Source organism: Mustelus asterias, chromosome 1, assembly GCF_964213995.1.
Source record: "Mustelus asterias chromosome 1, sMusAst1.hap1.1, whole genome shotgun sequence".
In the NCBI taxonomy this organism is placed as follows: Eukaryota; Metazoa; Chordata; class Chondrichthyes; order Carcharhiniformes; family Triakidae; genus Mustelus; species Mustelus asterias.
The window spans coordinates 121,475,865-121,490,008 of NC_135801.1; the positions used below are offsets into that span (position 1 = coordinate 121,475,865).

The 14,144-nt window shown below is 40.8% G+C and overlaps 1 protein-coding gene across 4 annotated transcripts in view; it reads right to left on the minus strand.

The window, feature by feature from the left end:
* The window catches only part of LOC144497034 (microtubule-associated tumor suppressor 1 homolog), a 131,986-nt gene that overhangs the window by 17,225 nt on the left and 100,617 nt on the right, over positions 1-14,144 (minus strand). For all 4 annotated transcript variants that reach the window (XM_078217784.1, XM_078217767.1, XM_078217774.1 and 1 more), the window contains one exon: positions 5,615-5,681. In XM_078217784.1, coding sequence (XP_078073910.1) covers positions 5,615-5,681 — 67 coding nt within the window. The remainder of the gene's footprint in view (positions 1-5,614; positions 5,682-14,144) is intronic.

The following is a 14,144-nucleotide window of genomic DNA, read 5'->3' on the forward strand; positions in this document are numbered from 1 at the left end:
ACAACAGCTTTAAGGGCTTTCTCAAGCAGGTAAATTGGTAGTATGTGACTGTGCATCGTGCAGCATCAACATTTTACAAATATTTTGGCTCTAGATGCAACAGAGGTGAAAATTAATAGTGCTTGCACATTCACACCCACCAAAATATTATATAAACAAAATTATAGCCAGAAAAGTGTTTCAGTATTACTAAACCAGATGTATAATGGAAAGAATGTATAAATTCAACAGTGAAACAGAATAACTAAGCTGAAGGACCTCTGCCAGTAAGTGAAATAATTTTAACCAGTATTAAATGATTTCCATGATGATAGTTCAATTAAGCAATAACTCAACAAAAGCACCATTCAGGCAACCCTACAAGTAACATTAAAGAACCCTGAAATGGAACGTCAGAATTCGGAGCCTGGCAGAAGCAGTTTGATTTTCCAATCTACTAATGCAGTCCCAACATTGCTGGTCTTTGCAAATCACTACTGTTCTGTCGCCTTATCCACCACCTCAGCTGTCATGTTACAACCCAGATGCAAAAAATATTGTTTACCAATTGTGAATACAATGCATGTACAATTATAGCCAAGACAAAAGCTTTTTTGGTACCAAGGGAATTGAGGGGATATGGTGATAGAGCTGAAGGTGGAGTTGAGGCAGATCAGGCATGATCCGCGCTGGTTGAGCAGGCTACTTCCGCTCTGATTTATGTTTTATGTGCTTATGACTTAGCAGTCTGCTGGTGATTCAGTTGACTCCCAACAACTAAATCAATTTCCTCCCCAACAGATCCCCCTCAAAGGTGATCAAGTTGTGGCAACTTCAAGCAGCACCTTGTCTCCAATGCTAAGAACCACTTGGCTCCAGACTTCATCACAACTTCAAATGAAAGCCAGTGGGAGAAACAATAGCAACAAAGTAAATGCAGCTTTTGAAAGGCCAGCACCAATGAATCCTGGCAAAACAGATCAATGGAATAAAGAACACTCACTGACACAAGATGGTTGAGGTTGTATAAACATTCAGCACAGCCCGATGAAATGGCTGGAGCTCCTCATACAATGCTGTCAACCCATCATCAATTACATCAATGATATTCTCTATTGCAGTGACGCTATTAACTCAAATTTTCCAGCATTCAGCTGCACTCATCTCTTAATGAAGCAACTCATGCTTAAATGTGAACAGTAAATAATTAAAATGTATTCTTGGATAGAACAAAATCTCAAAATCTACAAACACTGCACGGTGGCACAGTGGTTAGCACTGTTGCTTCACAGCGCCAGGGACCTGGGTTTGATTCCCAGCTTGGATCACTGTCTGTGTGGAGATTGCACGTTCTCCCAGTGTCTGCGTGGGTTTCCTCCATGTGCTCTGGTTTCTCCTCACATTCTCAAAGACGTGCTGGTTAGGTGCATTGACCCGAACAGGCGCCGGAGCCTGGCGATGAGGGAAATTTCACAATAGCTTCATTGCAGTGTAAATGTAAACCTTACTTGTGACTAATAAATAAAATGGACTATTCTTCAAATGACATCTATTCGAGTGCGAGCAACTTACCTGCATTTCAACAGCTCAATACAACCAAGCATTGTTCCCAATTTGCATTAAAATGAGGACAGTGAATTTACAACAAAGGATTGGCTTGAAGTTTGGACAGCAGAAAATTTTAGATGGCAATATTTTACTCAGACTACATCAAGTGAGGTCTTGCTTCAATTGTATAGGAGCAGGTTAGACTACACCTGTACTACTGGTGAGCAGTTTTGGTCCCCTAACCCATTTCCATTGAGGGGGTGCAATGAAGGTTCAGTGGACTTCAAGGGATGGTAGATCCATCTTATAGAAGCACTACATTGCAGCAGGCAGCCATTTGGCCCATCAATTGTACACTAACTTTCCAACAGAGCATCTTACCCAGGCCCCATCAGTGCAGCCCCACATATTTATCCCACTAATTACCCTAACCTATGCAACCTTGGACAAAGGGACAATTTAACATGACCAATTCACCCAACCTGTACATCTTTGGATGGTTGGAGGAAACCAGAGCACCTGAAGGAAATCCATGCAGACAAACGGAGAATGTGCAAATTCCACAGAGTCACCCAAGGCCAGAATTGAAGTTGCGTCCCTGGCACAGACAGCAGTGCTAACCACTGTGCCGCCATGCTGCCCGAAATGGCAATAGTAAAGTATGAGGAGAGATTAAACAAAGTGGCAAACAATGAGGGGTAATCTCATTGAAACCTATAAAATACTTCATGGAATAGACAGGGTGGATACAGACAAGAGGTTTCCTTTGGTTGGAAATCTAGAACCAGGGAACAATTTCAGAATAAGGGGGGTTAGGACCACTAGATCCCAGATTGGCCACAAGGACCAAGATGAGGAGAAATTTATTTACAGAGGGTCTTGAATCATTGGAATTCTGATCAATAATATCACAGCACCAGGGACCTGGATTCGATTCCCGACTTGGGTCACTGTCTGTGTGGAGTCTGCACGTTCTCCCAGTGTCTGGGTTTCCTCCGGGTGCTCCGATTTCCTCCCACAGTCCAAAGATGTGCAGGTTAGGTTGATTGGCCATGCTAAATTGTCCCTTAGCGTCAGAGGGACTAGCTAGGGTAAATGAACGGGGTTATGGAGATAGGGCCTGGGCGGGATTGTGATTGGTGCAGACTCGATGGGCCAAATGGCCTCCTCCTGCACTGCAGGATTCTATGATTAATGCAAAGGGTTATGGGGAGAGTGTAAAAGGCATTGAATTGTCCGATCCACCATGATTGTATGAAATGGCAGAGCAGGCTAAATGGCCTACTCCTGTTTCCATGTTCCACCCTTCCCAACTAATGCTAGAAGTTTCAAAAGGATATCACGAATTAAACAAAAGATTATAGAACAGGAACATGCCCTTCGGCCCTCCAAGCCTGCACAGACTATGGTGCCCGACTGAACTAAAACTCCCTACCCTTCCAGGTGCCATATCCCTCCATTCCCATCCTATTTATGTACTTGTCAAGATGACCCTTAAAAATCATCATGTCTGCTTCCACTACCTTCCCTGGCAGCGAGTTCCACCATAGTGTTTTTTTAAAAAAAACTTGCCTCGTACATCTCCCTTAAACCTTGCCCCTCGCACCTTAAACCTATGCCCCCTGGTAACTGACTCTTCCACCCTAGGAAAAAGCATCTGACTATCCACTCTGTCCATATCACTCAATCTTGTAGGCTTCTACCAGGTCGCCCCTCAACCTCCTCATTCCAGTGAGAACAAATCAAGTTTCTCCACCCTCTCCTCATAGCTAATGCCCTCCATACCAGGCAACATCCTGGTAAATCTTCTGTACCCTCTTCAAAGCCTCCACATCCTTCTGGTAGTGTAGTGACCAGAATTGAACACTATATTCCAAGTGCCCAAGGTTCTATAAAGCTGCAAGGTAGCAGGTTAAGATAACATGAAGGCTATAATTCCACCAATCCACTAATTGCATAAATAGGAAACAGTTTTCCTTAAACTACAACAATCACATCTGCTAGTATCCAGAAAGTGCATCTACACTAGATAAATACAAAGTAAAATGTATAATTGAAATAAAATTAGTTAATAAGAACAAGTGATTTGTCACAGCCACAGCATGTGGGAGCTCCTAGGTACCAGTTTGATCCAGGGCAAACATCTGCAATAATCATCTGAAGTTACAACAGCTTTGGTTTGGATTTTGAGCTGGAAGCTTAATTAGACACTGCAATACACTGACAGAAGTTACCTGGATTTTTTGTAAAAGGGAACAGTATCATTACAGAAAATGAAAAACAGACTGACAGGAAGGTATAGAGTACAAATCTAACAGTAAAACAACTGATGAGGCTAAAGGTTATAAAATAATAAAACTGAAAGCTCAGCACCTGAATGTATGTAACATTTCAAACAGATCAACAGAGCTAAAAATTGAGGGTGTGGAAGTCCTTCCCATTGACAAAGTACCTGCCTGATCCAACAGAACCTTTATAGCCACATGAATGCAGTCCATCAACCCTAGAACCAAGGGATTCCTGCCATGGAGGCAAACCGTCCACTGACGGGCCACATCTGTAGAAAAGGTGATGTAGTCAGATGCCCAGGCAACCACCTGGAAGATGCAATTATGGTTGGCCGGTTGGGATATATCCAGAGGCTTGGAAGGAGCTTGACCTGTAACGTTAATTGTTACCTTCACCATAAAGATAATGGGCCACCTGTTCCACGAAGCCCAATGATCCTTTCCAAGCCTTTAGCAGCACCACTACTGCCAACAGAGCAAGAAAGTTGACCCTATGGTAGAAAGCTGTCTGGGTAGTGTTTTCTTCTATTCTTGACCATTGCCTCTGATCTGCTGCTAGTGTCTCAATTTGTTGCTGTCCCTGTTTCTCTTCCTCTAAATACACGGATCCCATGTTGAGATGCCCTTTAACCCAATGGTCTGTACAGCCCAGTTGCTTTGTCAGTTCATGCTGGCCAGACGCAATAGCAGCCAATGCAATCAACTAGTCTAGTCACTTGAGAACTTATCCTTGCTGCTTTTCCCCTTTATACAACTGATTGCATGTCAGTTTCATTACTCAATGAACACCAGATGTGCAGCCACCTTAGCCAAAGTGCAGACAGTGCAACATTAAGATTGCATAGCTGTGACACAATTGGTGACGATTGTTCCCTTCAAGTAGGCAAAATAGCTTCCTGCCTCTGCGAGTTGCCATTTCTGCTGCAAACCACATTGAAATGTGCAATGCGGCTGGAAAATGATTCAATGCTTTTTTTTTGGTCTCTTCCCTCTACTTCCAAAGCCACCTTCATGGGGCTGGCAACATTCTACCCCAAGATGCTCTTTTGTTGATTCACAGTACAAGTCAACAAACTGCGTTGGAACTGCCAATGTTCACGAAAGTAATCCTTTAAGGCACAAGTGCGTACAGAAACCAGATGTTCCGGGAGCATTTTGTTCATTAGTGGGAAGACGTTTGAACCCAGATCAAGCAGGCAAATAATAATAAAATAGATGGAAAAATCTGTAGCCTTGAAACAAACAAATGCACAGTCAGCTCTAGTAACACTTAATCTGCCACATTTTCCTGGCATTTGAATTACATGTGTATTGCTGCTTCAAATTTAGACATCACGATCATGGCCGAAATTCCAAAATTTTACAAACAAACAGTCAGTCAAAGAGGAGTTATTTAATTCTAGACTAACTTAAAACACATTCTGCCAAGTATAGAAATGAATGTTTTAAACCACTGAATGACCCAGTACAAAGTTTATTCAAATACTGAAACAGTCAAGGTAAAAAGTACATCAAATGAAGAATTATTTAACAGTTCAGCATTAATTAAATAACCATGATTTGGGGGGGGGGGGGGGGGAGGGGGGGGGAAACGGGACGGGACAAAGTAGTTCCTGGCAAATGCTAGGAATTCCACAAACTTGGGTCAAATGGCCAGCCTCCTCAGGAATTCAAGCAATGTTTTAACAATCATGGAATGGTCAACTGCAGATATAGTACTAAATAGTTCAGAGTTCACCAGATCACATCATGCAAATTAGTTTTGGAGTTTTACATAGTTCAATTGCTCTACTACTTACCTAATTCACCACGTAGAGTAAGCAGCTCCTGAGACAACTGCTCATGTTGTTTGCCGACTTCCTCCCGCTGTGAAGAAAAATATTTTGTTACTATGGAAATATCCTTATGGGACAAAACTTTTGAAGTACAAACTTTCCGTCATTAAACTTAAGGATATCAGGTTTTCAAATTAAGAAATTTAAAGTTTCACTAATGCACAGATACAAGTTCAAAAATCTGCAACAGCAAAAAGATGCATCAAGTTACATTGCATTAAAGAATATTTAATTTGTGTGCCATGTATAACTTTTCCAGTTTGAGACAAAGAAGCTTATTTTCAGTAAAAAAGCAAAACTTTAGTATCTGGCATTTCTCTCTATTTTCATTGCCTTTACTGTAGCAGTCAAGACTAAGAGCACATGACCACAGCGTTATTTCAGAGTGAGCAAAGAATTTTGCATACATACTAGGGATCAGACTACATGCACTACAACTCCAAATAAACTGTTTTAACAAAGTAACATACTGGAATTAGTTCTCAATTCACAATCCTCCCAAGAGTTGCTCAAAAAGGTTTTAAAACATACATCTTTTCTTGGCTCAACTTGAAAGTGCACAATTATAAATAAGAATCAACAAGGAAACATGACGACCTGACATCAGGACTTCAGTATCTCGGGTAAGCGATTTGATTCACCAGCGATCAATAATTCTCAGCAAATTGAACTTGAGCTTGCTAATCCAAAGCAGAGTCAGGATGTTGCTTTAAAATGTTATAGGGTGTTCCAAGCTCTCCTGTTTAATAATCTGGTTCTCCAATGCATCACAATTATTCAGCTATTACTGGTATGTGGCAAATAAGAAGGGAAGCAATCTACAGTGAGGAACAGCTGGAAATAAAAGAATTGGTTGAAATTACTTGTATCAGTTATCCAAACCCTCACACTTCCAGTCAGCAAATCACAAAAGAATGCATCAGTTACCCTTTTTCCAGCACAAGGATCGTAGAGGCACATTTTGCTGCTGCTGCTGCACCCCATTCTCCCTTTTTCTGGCTGTGTGTGTATTGTGCAGAAGCACAGGTGGCCACACCACAACCCAAACTGGTCTTTCTACATTTAAAATACTTGTAGGAAAAGATCCATTAGGCCTTGCCTTCCAAGCTAACTTTCAGTCCAGGATGTGTACCATATTTCCTGCAGTACTCCGGCCTGAAGAAAAAAACCAGCTGCATTCATAAGTGAAGTGGGAATCGCTCATTACAGGAGGCACAGCCCTATGCGTCTGCAGACTGGAGATGGGAGGAGGGGAACTGATCAATGTTAATTTACTCAAATGTCAGCAGCTAAAGCGGAGCACTGGAACACATTGATCTTCCAGCTAATACAGTAATGGAAAAGCTCTATTTTTATATCACAGCTTAATATATAATGCCATCAAGGACCTCCAAGGTCAGGCCAGCTGGAAAACAAAACGCAGTAAAAATTGCCCCAAATCAGTTCTATATCACTCACACAAGCTGCTCAGATTTCCAGTTCAACTCAGCCTAAATCAGAACCAGCTACACTGACAATACTCATATGGTATATATAAAACGATAAGCAAATTGAAATTCAGATAAACCTAAATTATTGAGTAACAGCAGAGATTTGACATATGTCGGTGAGCATGTATACTGGAGAATAAGGTAATTGCTATCAGTGTTGATATTGCCACACTGACTACTAACAGGTGAAGAAACATGGTCCCACCTTAGCAAAGTTCAGTGAAAACTTCAACTACCATGAGTAAAATAGCATTGTTTGAAATATTACAGCAGAGCATGTCACAGCACAAGTTGCAGCCCAACAGTTTAAAAAGTAAAAACATTACATCAAGTACTCAAAAATTCACATTTTTAATGCACTTTTTTAAACTTTGGGTTAGCTTAAAAAACATACTCAACATTGCATTTAAAAAATGAAACTTATAAATTTGAATGATGGATAGACCAAATTTAAAGTTATTTGCAATTATCTAAAAAGGTAGCAGCTCTGGTAAATGCTGAAAAACATGCATGAACATGAGGCATTTAACAAATCTGCTTTTGGCACAGAAAAGGCATTCAGGGTTGGATCTCCAAAATAATGCACGGTTAACTCAGTGTATGCATTAATAGTGAATGAAATGCACAATTTATACTAGAGTGAAACAGAACAAAAGGCTGCTAAAACAGTCTTCACAAAAATATTCAAATTGCTTCCATTTGATTTGATGCCTGAAGCATATGGAGTACTGTATTAGTCAGAGGTCAACAGCATCTTTCACCATTAATAATTAGCATTGCACAAGGTTGTGTTTGAGTATTGGCAAAGGCATTCCACATTGTTACCCAGCTCCCGTCTAGAAATATGCAACACTTGACACATGGTCAAGTAGTGGAAAATGCTAGTTTCTTTCCAAACAGCCAAATTTAAAAATCAACTCCAACTAGTAAGATTGCCGGTGCAGAGGCGTGGCCTGAAGAAAGGGATGAAAAACAAATCTTTCCCTTGGAAAATAAGCTTAACCTCCAACCACAAGTATTTGCAACATGCATCTTGAAACAATCACCAGGCTGGCTACATTTGCAAGGCTTAAAAGCAGTCAACTTCAGGAAGCATAGTGGATGACATGCCCTGTCTACATCAATGGGGACGAAGTAGAAATGGTTGAGAGCTTCAGGTTTTTAGATGTCCAGATCACCAACTTGTCCTGGTCCTTCCATGCCGAGTTAAGAATGTTAGTTAAGAATGCCAACCAACTTTCCTCAGAAGACTAAAGAAATTTTGCATGTCAGCTATGACTCTCACCAACTTTTACACCATAGAAAGCATTCTTTCTGATTGTATCACGGCTTGGTATGGCTCTTGCTCTGTCCAAGACCACAAGGAACTACAAAGGGTCATGAACAATGGCCAGTCCATCACTCAAACTAGCCTCCCACCCAGTGACTGTCTACACTTCCCACTGCCTCGGAAAAGCAGCTAGCATAATTAAGGGCCCCCACGTACCCCAGACAAACTCTCTTCCACCTTCTTCTGTTGGAAAAATGACAAAAGTCTGACACCACATACCAACCAACTCAAGAACAGCTTCTTCCCTGCTGCCATCAGATTTTTGAATGGACCCACCTCGCACTAAGTTGATCTTTCTCTGCACCCTAGCTAGGACTGTAACACTACATTCTGCACTCTCCTTTCCTTCTATGTACGGTATGCTCTGTCCGTATAGTGCGCAACAATACTTTTCACTGTATACTAATACACATGACAATAATAAATCAAATTCAACGAGATGCATTACAAGTTACAGAAGCATCACATTCCCAAGTTCTTTATTACATGGCTAAATTTTAATAATGGGCGCTTATTTGCAGTCACAACAATGGAAATTTTAAATTACAAAGCTTGCTCTCCAATTATTATTCAGTTCTGCAAAGGTCGATTCTCAGCTTTTGTTAACTGGCTATACAAGTGCTAGTGCTAAAATAGCACTATTTAGAATGGTATGTATTGATCAACTTGGGCAAATCATTTACCAGCCTTTACAGTTGTAAGCCATGAAGTGGTTTGACAGCTACGGGAAATGTATAAACCAAAAGCAGTTTAATTTTTTGTTTAAAGAAGCCAGACTTGTAGCTCACACTGATAAATCACTTTTGCCCCACTTAGTACTGCAATTTTAATTTGGCACTTGGAAATTCTTCAGTGCAACACAAGAGACGATGACAAATACTAAACAGCTGACATTGTGATTTTGAAACAGATTGGACAATTTATACTTAGTTTTTACATATTCATATGCAAGTGCGTTAAAATTTAGTGACTGTTCCAGATAATCAATTTGCCAAGCTGAAAATATTATCCTTGATTGCTCAGTTCTTGCACCCAAAGTTTAAGAAATGAGAAGACAAAGACGACAGGCCTCAGCGCTGCAAATACATATTCAAATTTGCATCATGAACACCATTGTTATTTAAGCTATTACAGTACTTCAGCATGTCTTTGAAGTACAGGTAACTTGAAGACAAATACAGCAGACATTTCTCACAATGCCCCACAAACTGCAACAATGGGAGGTGATACAGTGTAGTGGTAATGTCACTGGACTATTAAATAATCTGGAGGTCCAGCCAATCAGGGGGCACTGGTTCAAATCCCACCATGGCAACTGGTGGAACTTGTATACAATTAAATAATGTGGAATTGAAATGCTAATCTCAGTAATGGTGATCATGAAACCACTGTCAATTGTCATAAAAACCCACCCAGCTCACTAATGTCCTTGAGGAAAGGAAATCCGTTATCCTTCTGTGGTTTGGCCTACAAGTGAATCCAGACCCACAGATGTGGTCAACTCTCAACAGCTCTTTGAAATGTTGATCTTTTTCTACACCCTATGACTATAACATTACATCCTGCACTCTCTCCTTTCCTTCTCTATGTACGGTATGCTTTGTCTGTATAACACGCGAGAAACAATATTTTTCACTATGTTAATACATGCGACAACTCAAATTGAAATAGTGTGCAAACCACTCAGTCCAAGAGAACTTGGGATGAGGAAACAAATGCTGACGTTGCCAGTGATGTCCACATTTCATGAAAGAAAAAATTAAAAAATTGAATGAACAGTTAATTTTGTTAGTTAGTTGAGGTACATGTTGCTCGGACATGTTTTACTTAGATGGGCTCCATTAGGCTCTCTTTTTAAAAAAATGCTTTTATAGGATACAGTAGCATTGGTTAGGTCAATATTTGTCCATGGTATGCATGTTGGTGTGCTGCCTTCATGAAATGCTGCAGCTCATTTGTAGGAACACCCAGAGCACTGTTAGGAGAAACTTCCAGGGTTTTGGCTCAGTGACAAGGAACAGCAATATAGTCCCATGTCTGGATGGGGTGCTCCCATGCATCTGCTGCCCTCGTCCTTAGTGACACAGGTCATGAGTTTGAAGGGTGCTGTTGAAGGAGTTTGAGTTTTTGCAGTGCATCTTGTAGATGATGCACGCTGTGCATTGATAGTGGAGGGAGTCTTGAAGCCGTGTGGTGTTCTGTCATACGCCTGACTTGGGCCTTGAGGACAGGCTTAGAGACAATTAACTAATTTCATATCCCAGAATGCAATAGAAACTTATCTTCATAAAATCAAAAATCAATAGGTAAAACAGTTTTATCCTGCACCACTACACATTTTCACTCAATGCGCAACCAATATTTTCAATTAAGTCTGATACATACAACAAAAATGAGAACCACCATTTGGCTCCTTCAGCCTGCTGTGACATTTGATAAAGTCATGATTGATCTGACTGTGCTCTCCACTTTCCTGCCTGCCCCCATAACCTTGTCAATCAAAAACCTAACCAACTTAGCCTTTCAACATGACCCAGCCATTTTGGCGCTCAAGAGAATCTCACAAACCAAACACTCAGAAAACATTGTCTCATCTGCCTCAAATAGAAGACCCCCAAATTTTTAAATTGTGTTCCCTAGTTCTGGACTCTCCCAAAAGGGAAAACATCATTTCAACATCCACCCTATCAAATCCTCTCAGGATCTTCCATGTTTCAATAAGATCACCTCATTCTTGTAAACTCCAATGGATATTTGCCCAATCTGCGCCCTTCACACCCTCATCTCAGAAAATCAGTCAAGTGAACCTTGCCCAAGCTGTTTCTAATGCAATTGTATCCCAAGTCCTAAGTTAGGAGACCAAAACATATGAACTAGCATTAGCAGGAGGCAGCCATTTGGCCCCTCACGCCTGTGCCACCATTCGATAAGATCTTGGTTGATCAATTTCAATCTCAACTTCACACCCCTGCCTACAATTCCAATTTCTTGCTGCATCTACATACCAAAGTTCTGCAATTCCTGCACGAGGACACCCAATTCCTCTGCATCTCAAGGAGCTCTGCTCGGCAAACCCTCATCATTTAGATAAGCCTTTTTATTCTTCCTGCCAAAACGGACAATTTCACATTTTCTCATTATACACCATCCGCCCACTGTGCCTATTTCCTTTGGTAGCCTATATCCTCACCACAATTTAATTTCCTAAATTGTGTAATCAGCAAATTTAGCCAAATATACTATTGGTCCTTTCACCCAAATAATTTATACAAATTGTAAAGACTTGAGACCTTGTCTTCATTTTGCATCTTCTACAATGAAAATTACAAGTATCTGTTCAACTTGTTCACCTTTTCCTTTTTTCCCCCCCACAAATCCGCTTTGCCTTCAAGGGATCAACACTCCGTTTAGTTACTCTTTTTAAATACTTGCAGAAACTCTTGCTATCTGCTTTGATATTTCTATCTAGCCACCTTATCATTTGCTGGATCCTAAAAGCAATCTCAATCTTAGCAGTATTGTAGACTTCAGTATTATCCTCAACTGCTTTAGCCACAGATGGTGTAACCTTCTGATGAAACTTATTTTCCAAACCCTAACCACTTCTATCTAGAAGGACCAGGGCTACAGATTCATGGGAACACCACCACCTGCAAGATCCCCTCCAAGCCACTCACCGTCCCGACTTGAAAATATATCACCGTTCCTTCAGTCGCTGGGTCAAAATCCTGGAATTCCCTCCCTAATGGCATTGTGGGTCAACCCACAGAACATGGACTGCAGCAATTCAAGGCAGCAGCTCACCACCTTCTCAAGGGCAACAAATGCTGACCAGCCAGCGACACCCATGTCCCACAAATGAATAAAATAAAAATCTTTGAGTTAAAGTATCTTAAATGTTTGCCACTGCTTTAACATCCTACCTATTAACATATTTCCCCCCAGCTCATTTTAGCCAACTGAAAGACAACTACAAGGTCAAGTCTTACCTTAAAACTGAAGGTGAAATTTTAAGTGCAAATCTATCATGTTATGAACACTTGCCTGGAGGCTTCTTTACCATGAGGTGACTAAATAATCCTGTCTCGGTGCATATTACCAGTTTCTTGCTGCACCTATATACTCAAGTTTTGCGATTCATGCACGAGGACATGAATCCTCAGTCTACTCTCCAGACAGCAAAGATGCCTTATTGACTTGCCCTCCAGGCTACCTTTGCCAATCTGATTTGCCCAATCTATACATAGATTGGAATCACCCATTATTGCAGCACTACCTTTCTTACAAGTCCATTATTTCTTCCTGCATATTCAAATGCTGTTATTGTTAGAGGGTTTTTTTTAAAAACAGGTACATGAAACCATTGCTCTCAATTTGACTTCTCTGCCATTTCAAAAATGAACACGGAATTATCAAAATAATTTTACATTACTTGCCCAGGTATATCTAGTACAGTTTATGTCAGCTGTGGCTCAATGGGTAGCAGTCTCACCCCTGAATCAGAAAGTTCAAGTCCGACTCTGGAGTCTTGCCAAAGGCCAACAGCTTCAGTGTAGTACTGAAGGAATGCTGCACTTGAAGGCATTGTCTTTCAGAAGAAACATTGCACTGAGGTTTTGTTGACCCTCGGGTGGATATAAAAATTCTGTGACAATATTTCAATCCAAGTTCTACCTCATGCCCTGGGTCAAATACTAATTTCAATCAACAGCTTTAAAATGATTTAATTATTACATGGTCTGTTTATGGAGCTTGCTGCGTGCACATAGCTGAAATACTTTTTACATTATAATGACTCTGTTATTCAAAGTGGTGAATGAGCTGTGATGTGCCTTGGAGATCCTATGGTTAAAAAGGCACTGTGCAAATGCACGTTTCTCTTTCTTTGCTCAAGTACAGGTGCTCTGGGAAAAAAGCAGGGTAGTGAATTAATTGGATAGCTGTCAGAAGAGCTAGCACAGGCACAAATGGTTTAAATAGCCAAAATATTACAACCAACCTCCATTATCTACATGGATATAAAAAGTTACTTCAACTGATAATTGCCCTGAAACAGCATTCCAATCTAATTATTTTCACTAATAACTTTAAGCTGGATAATTAATGGTTCTAGGTGACTCCCAAATACTTTTCCATTATAGTCAATGGACACCACTTACTTTATATCATGGTTTTCCAATGCAAAAGTGTCAATTTAGATTAAAGTCCTCCTGCAAATCTCAGTCAATTTGGCCCGTTGTACCCTCCACTCCACCCCCACCCCCCCTGCAATTACACCCACTTCTTGACCTCCCCCCCCCCCCCCCCACTTCACTCACTAAGAATGTGATTAGCCAGATTTGACCAAATGGATTTGGAAGAAAATTAAAATTAGAAGTTTTACAAACAAGGCACATTTTCAATAGTTAAGACAGATGGTGCTGGGGTGTAGGTACAGGGGAAATGTTAGGGGGAAGTTTTTCAGAGGGTGGTGGGCGAGTGGAATCGCCTGCTGTCAGTGGTGGTGGAGGCAAACTCAATAGGGTCTTTTAAGAAACTTCTGGATGAGTACATGGGACTTAATAGGATGGAGGGTTATAGGTAGGCCTAAAAGGTAGGGATATGTTCGGCACAACTTGTGGGGCCGAAGGGCCTGTTTTGTGCTGTAGTTTTCTATGTTTCTATGAAAAGATAT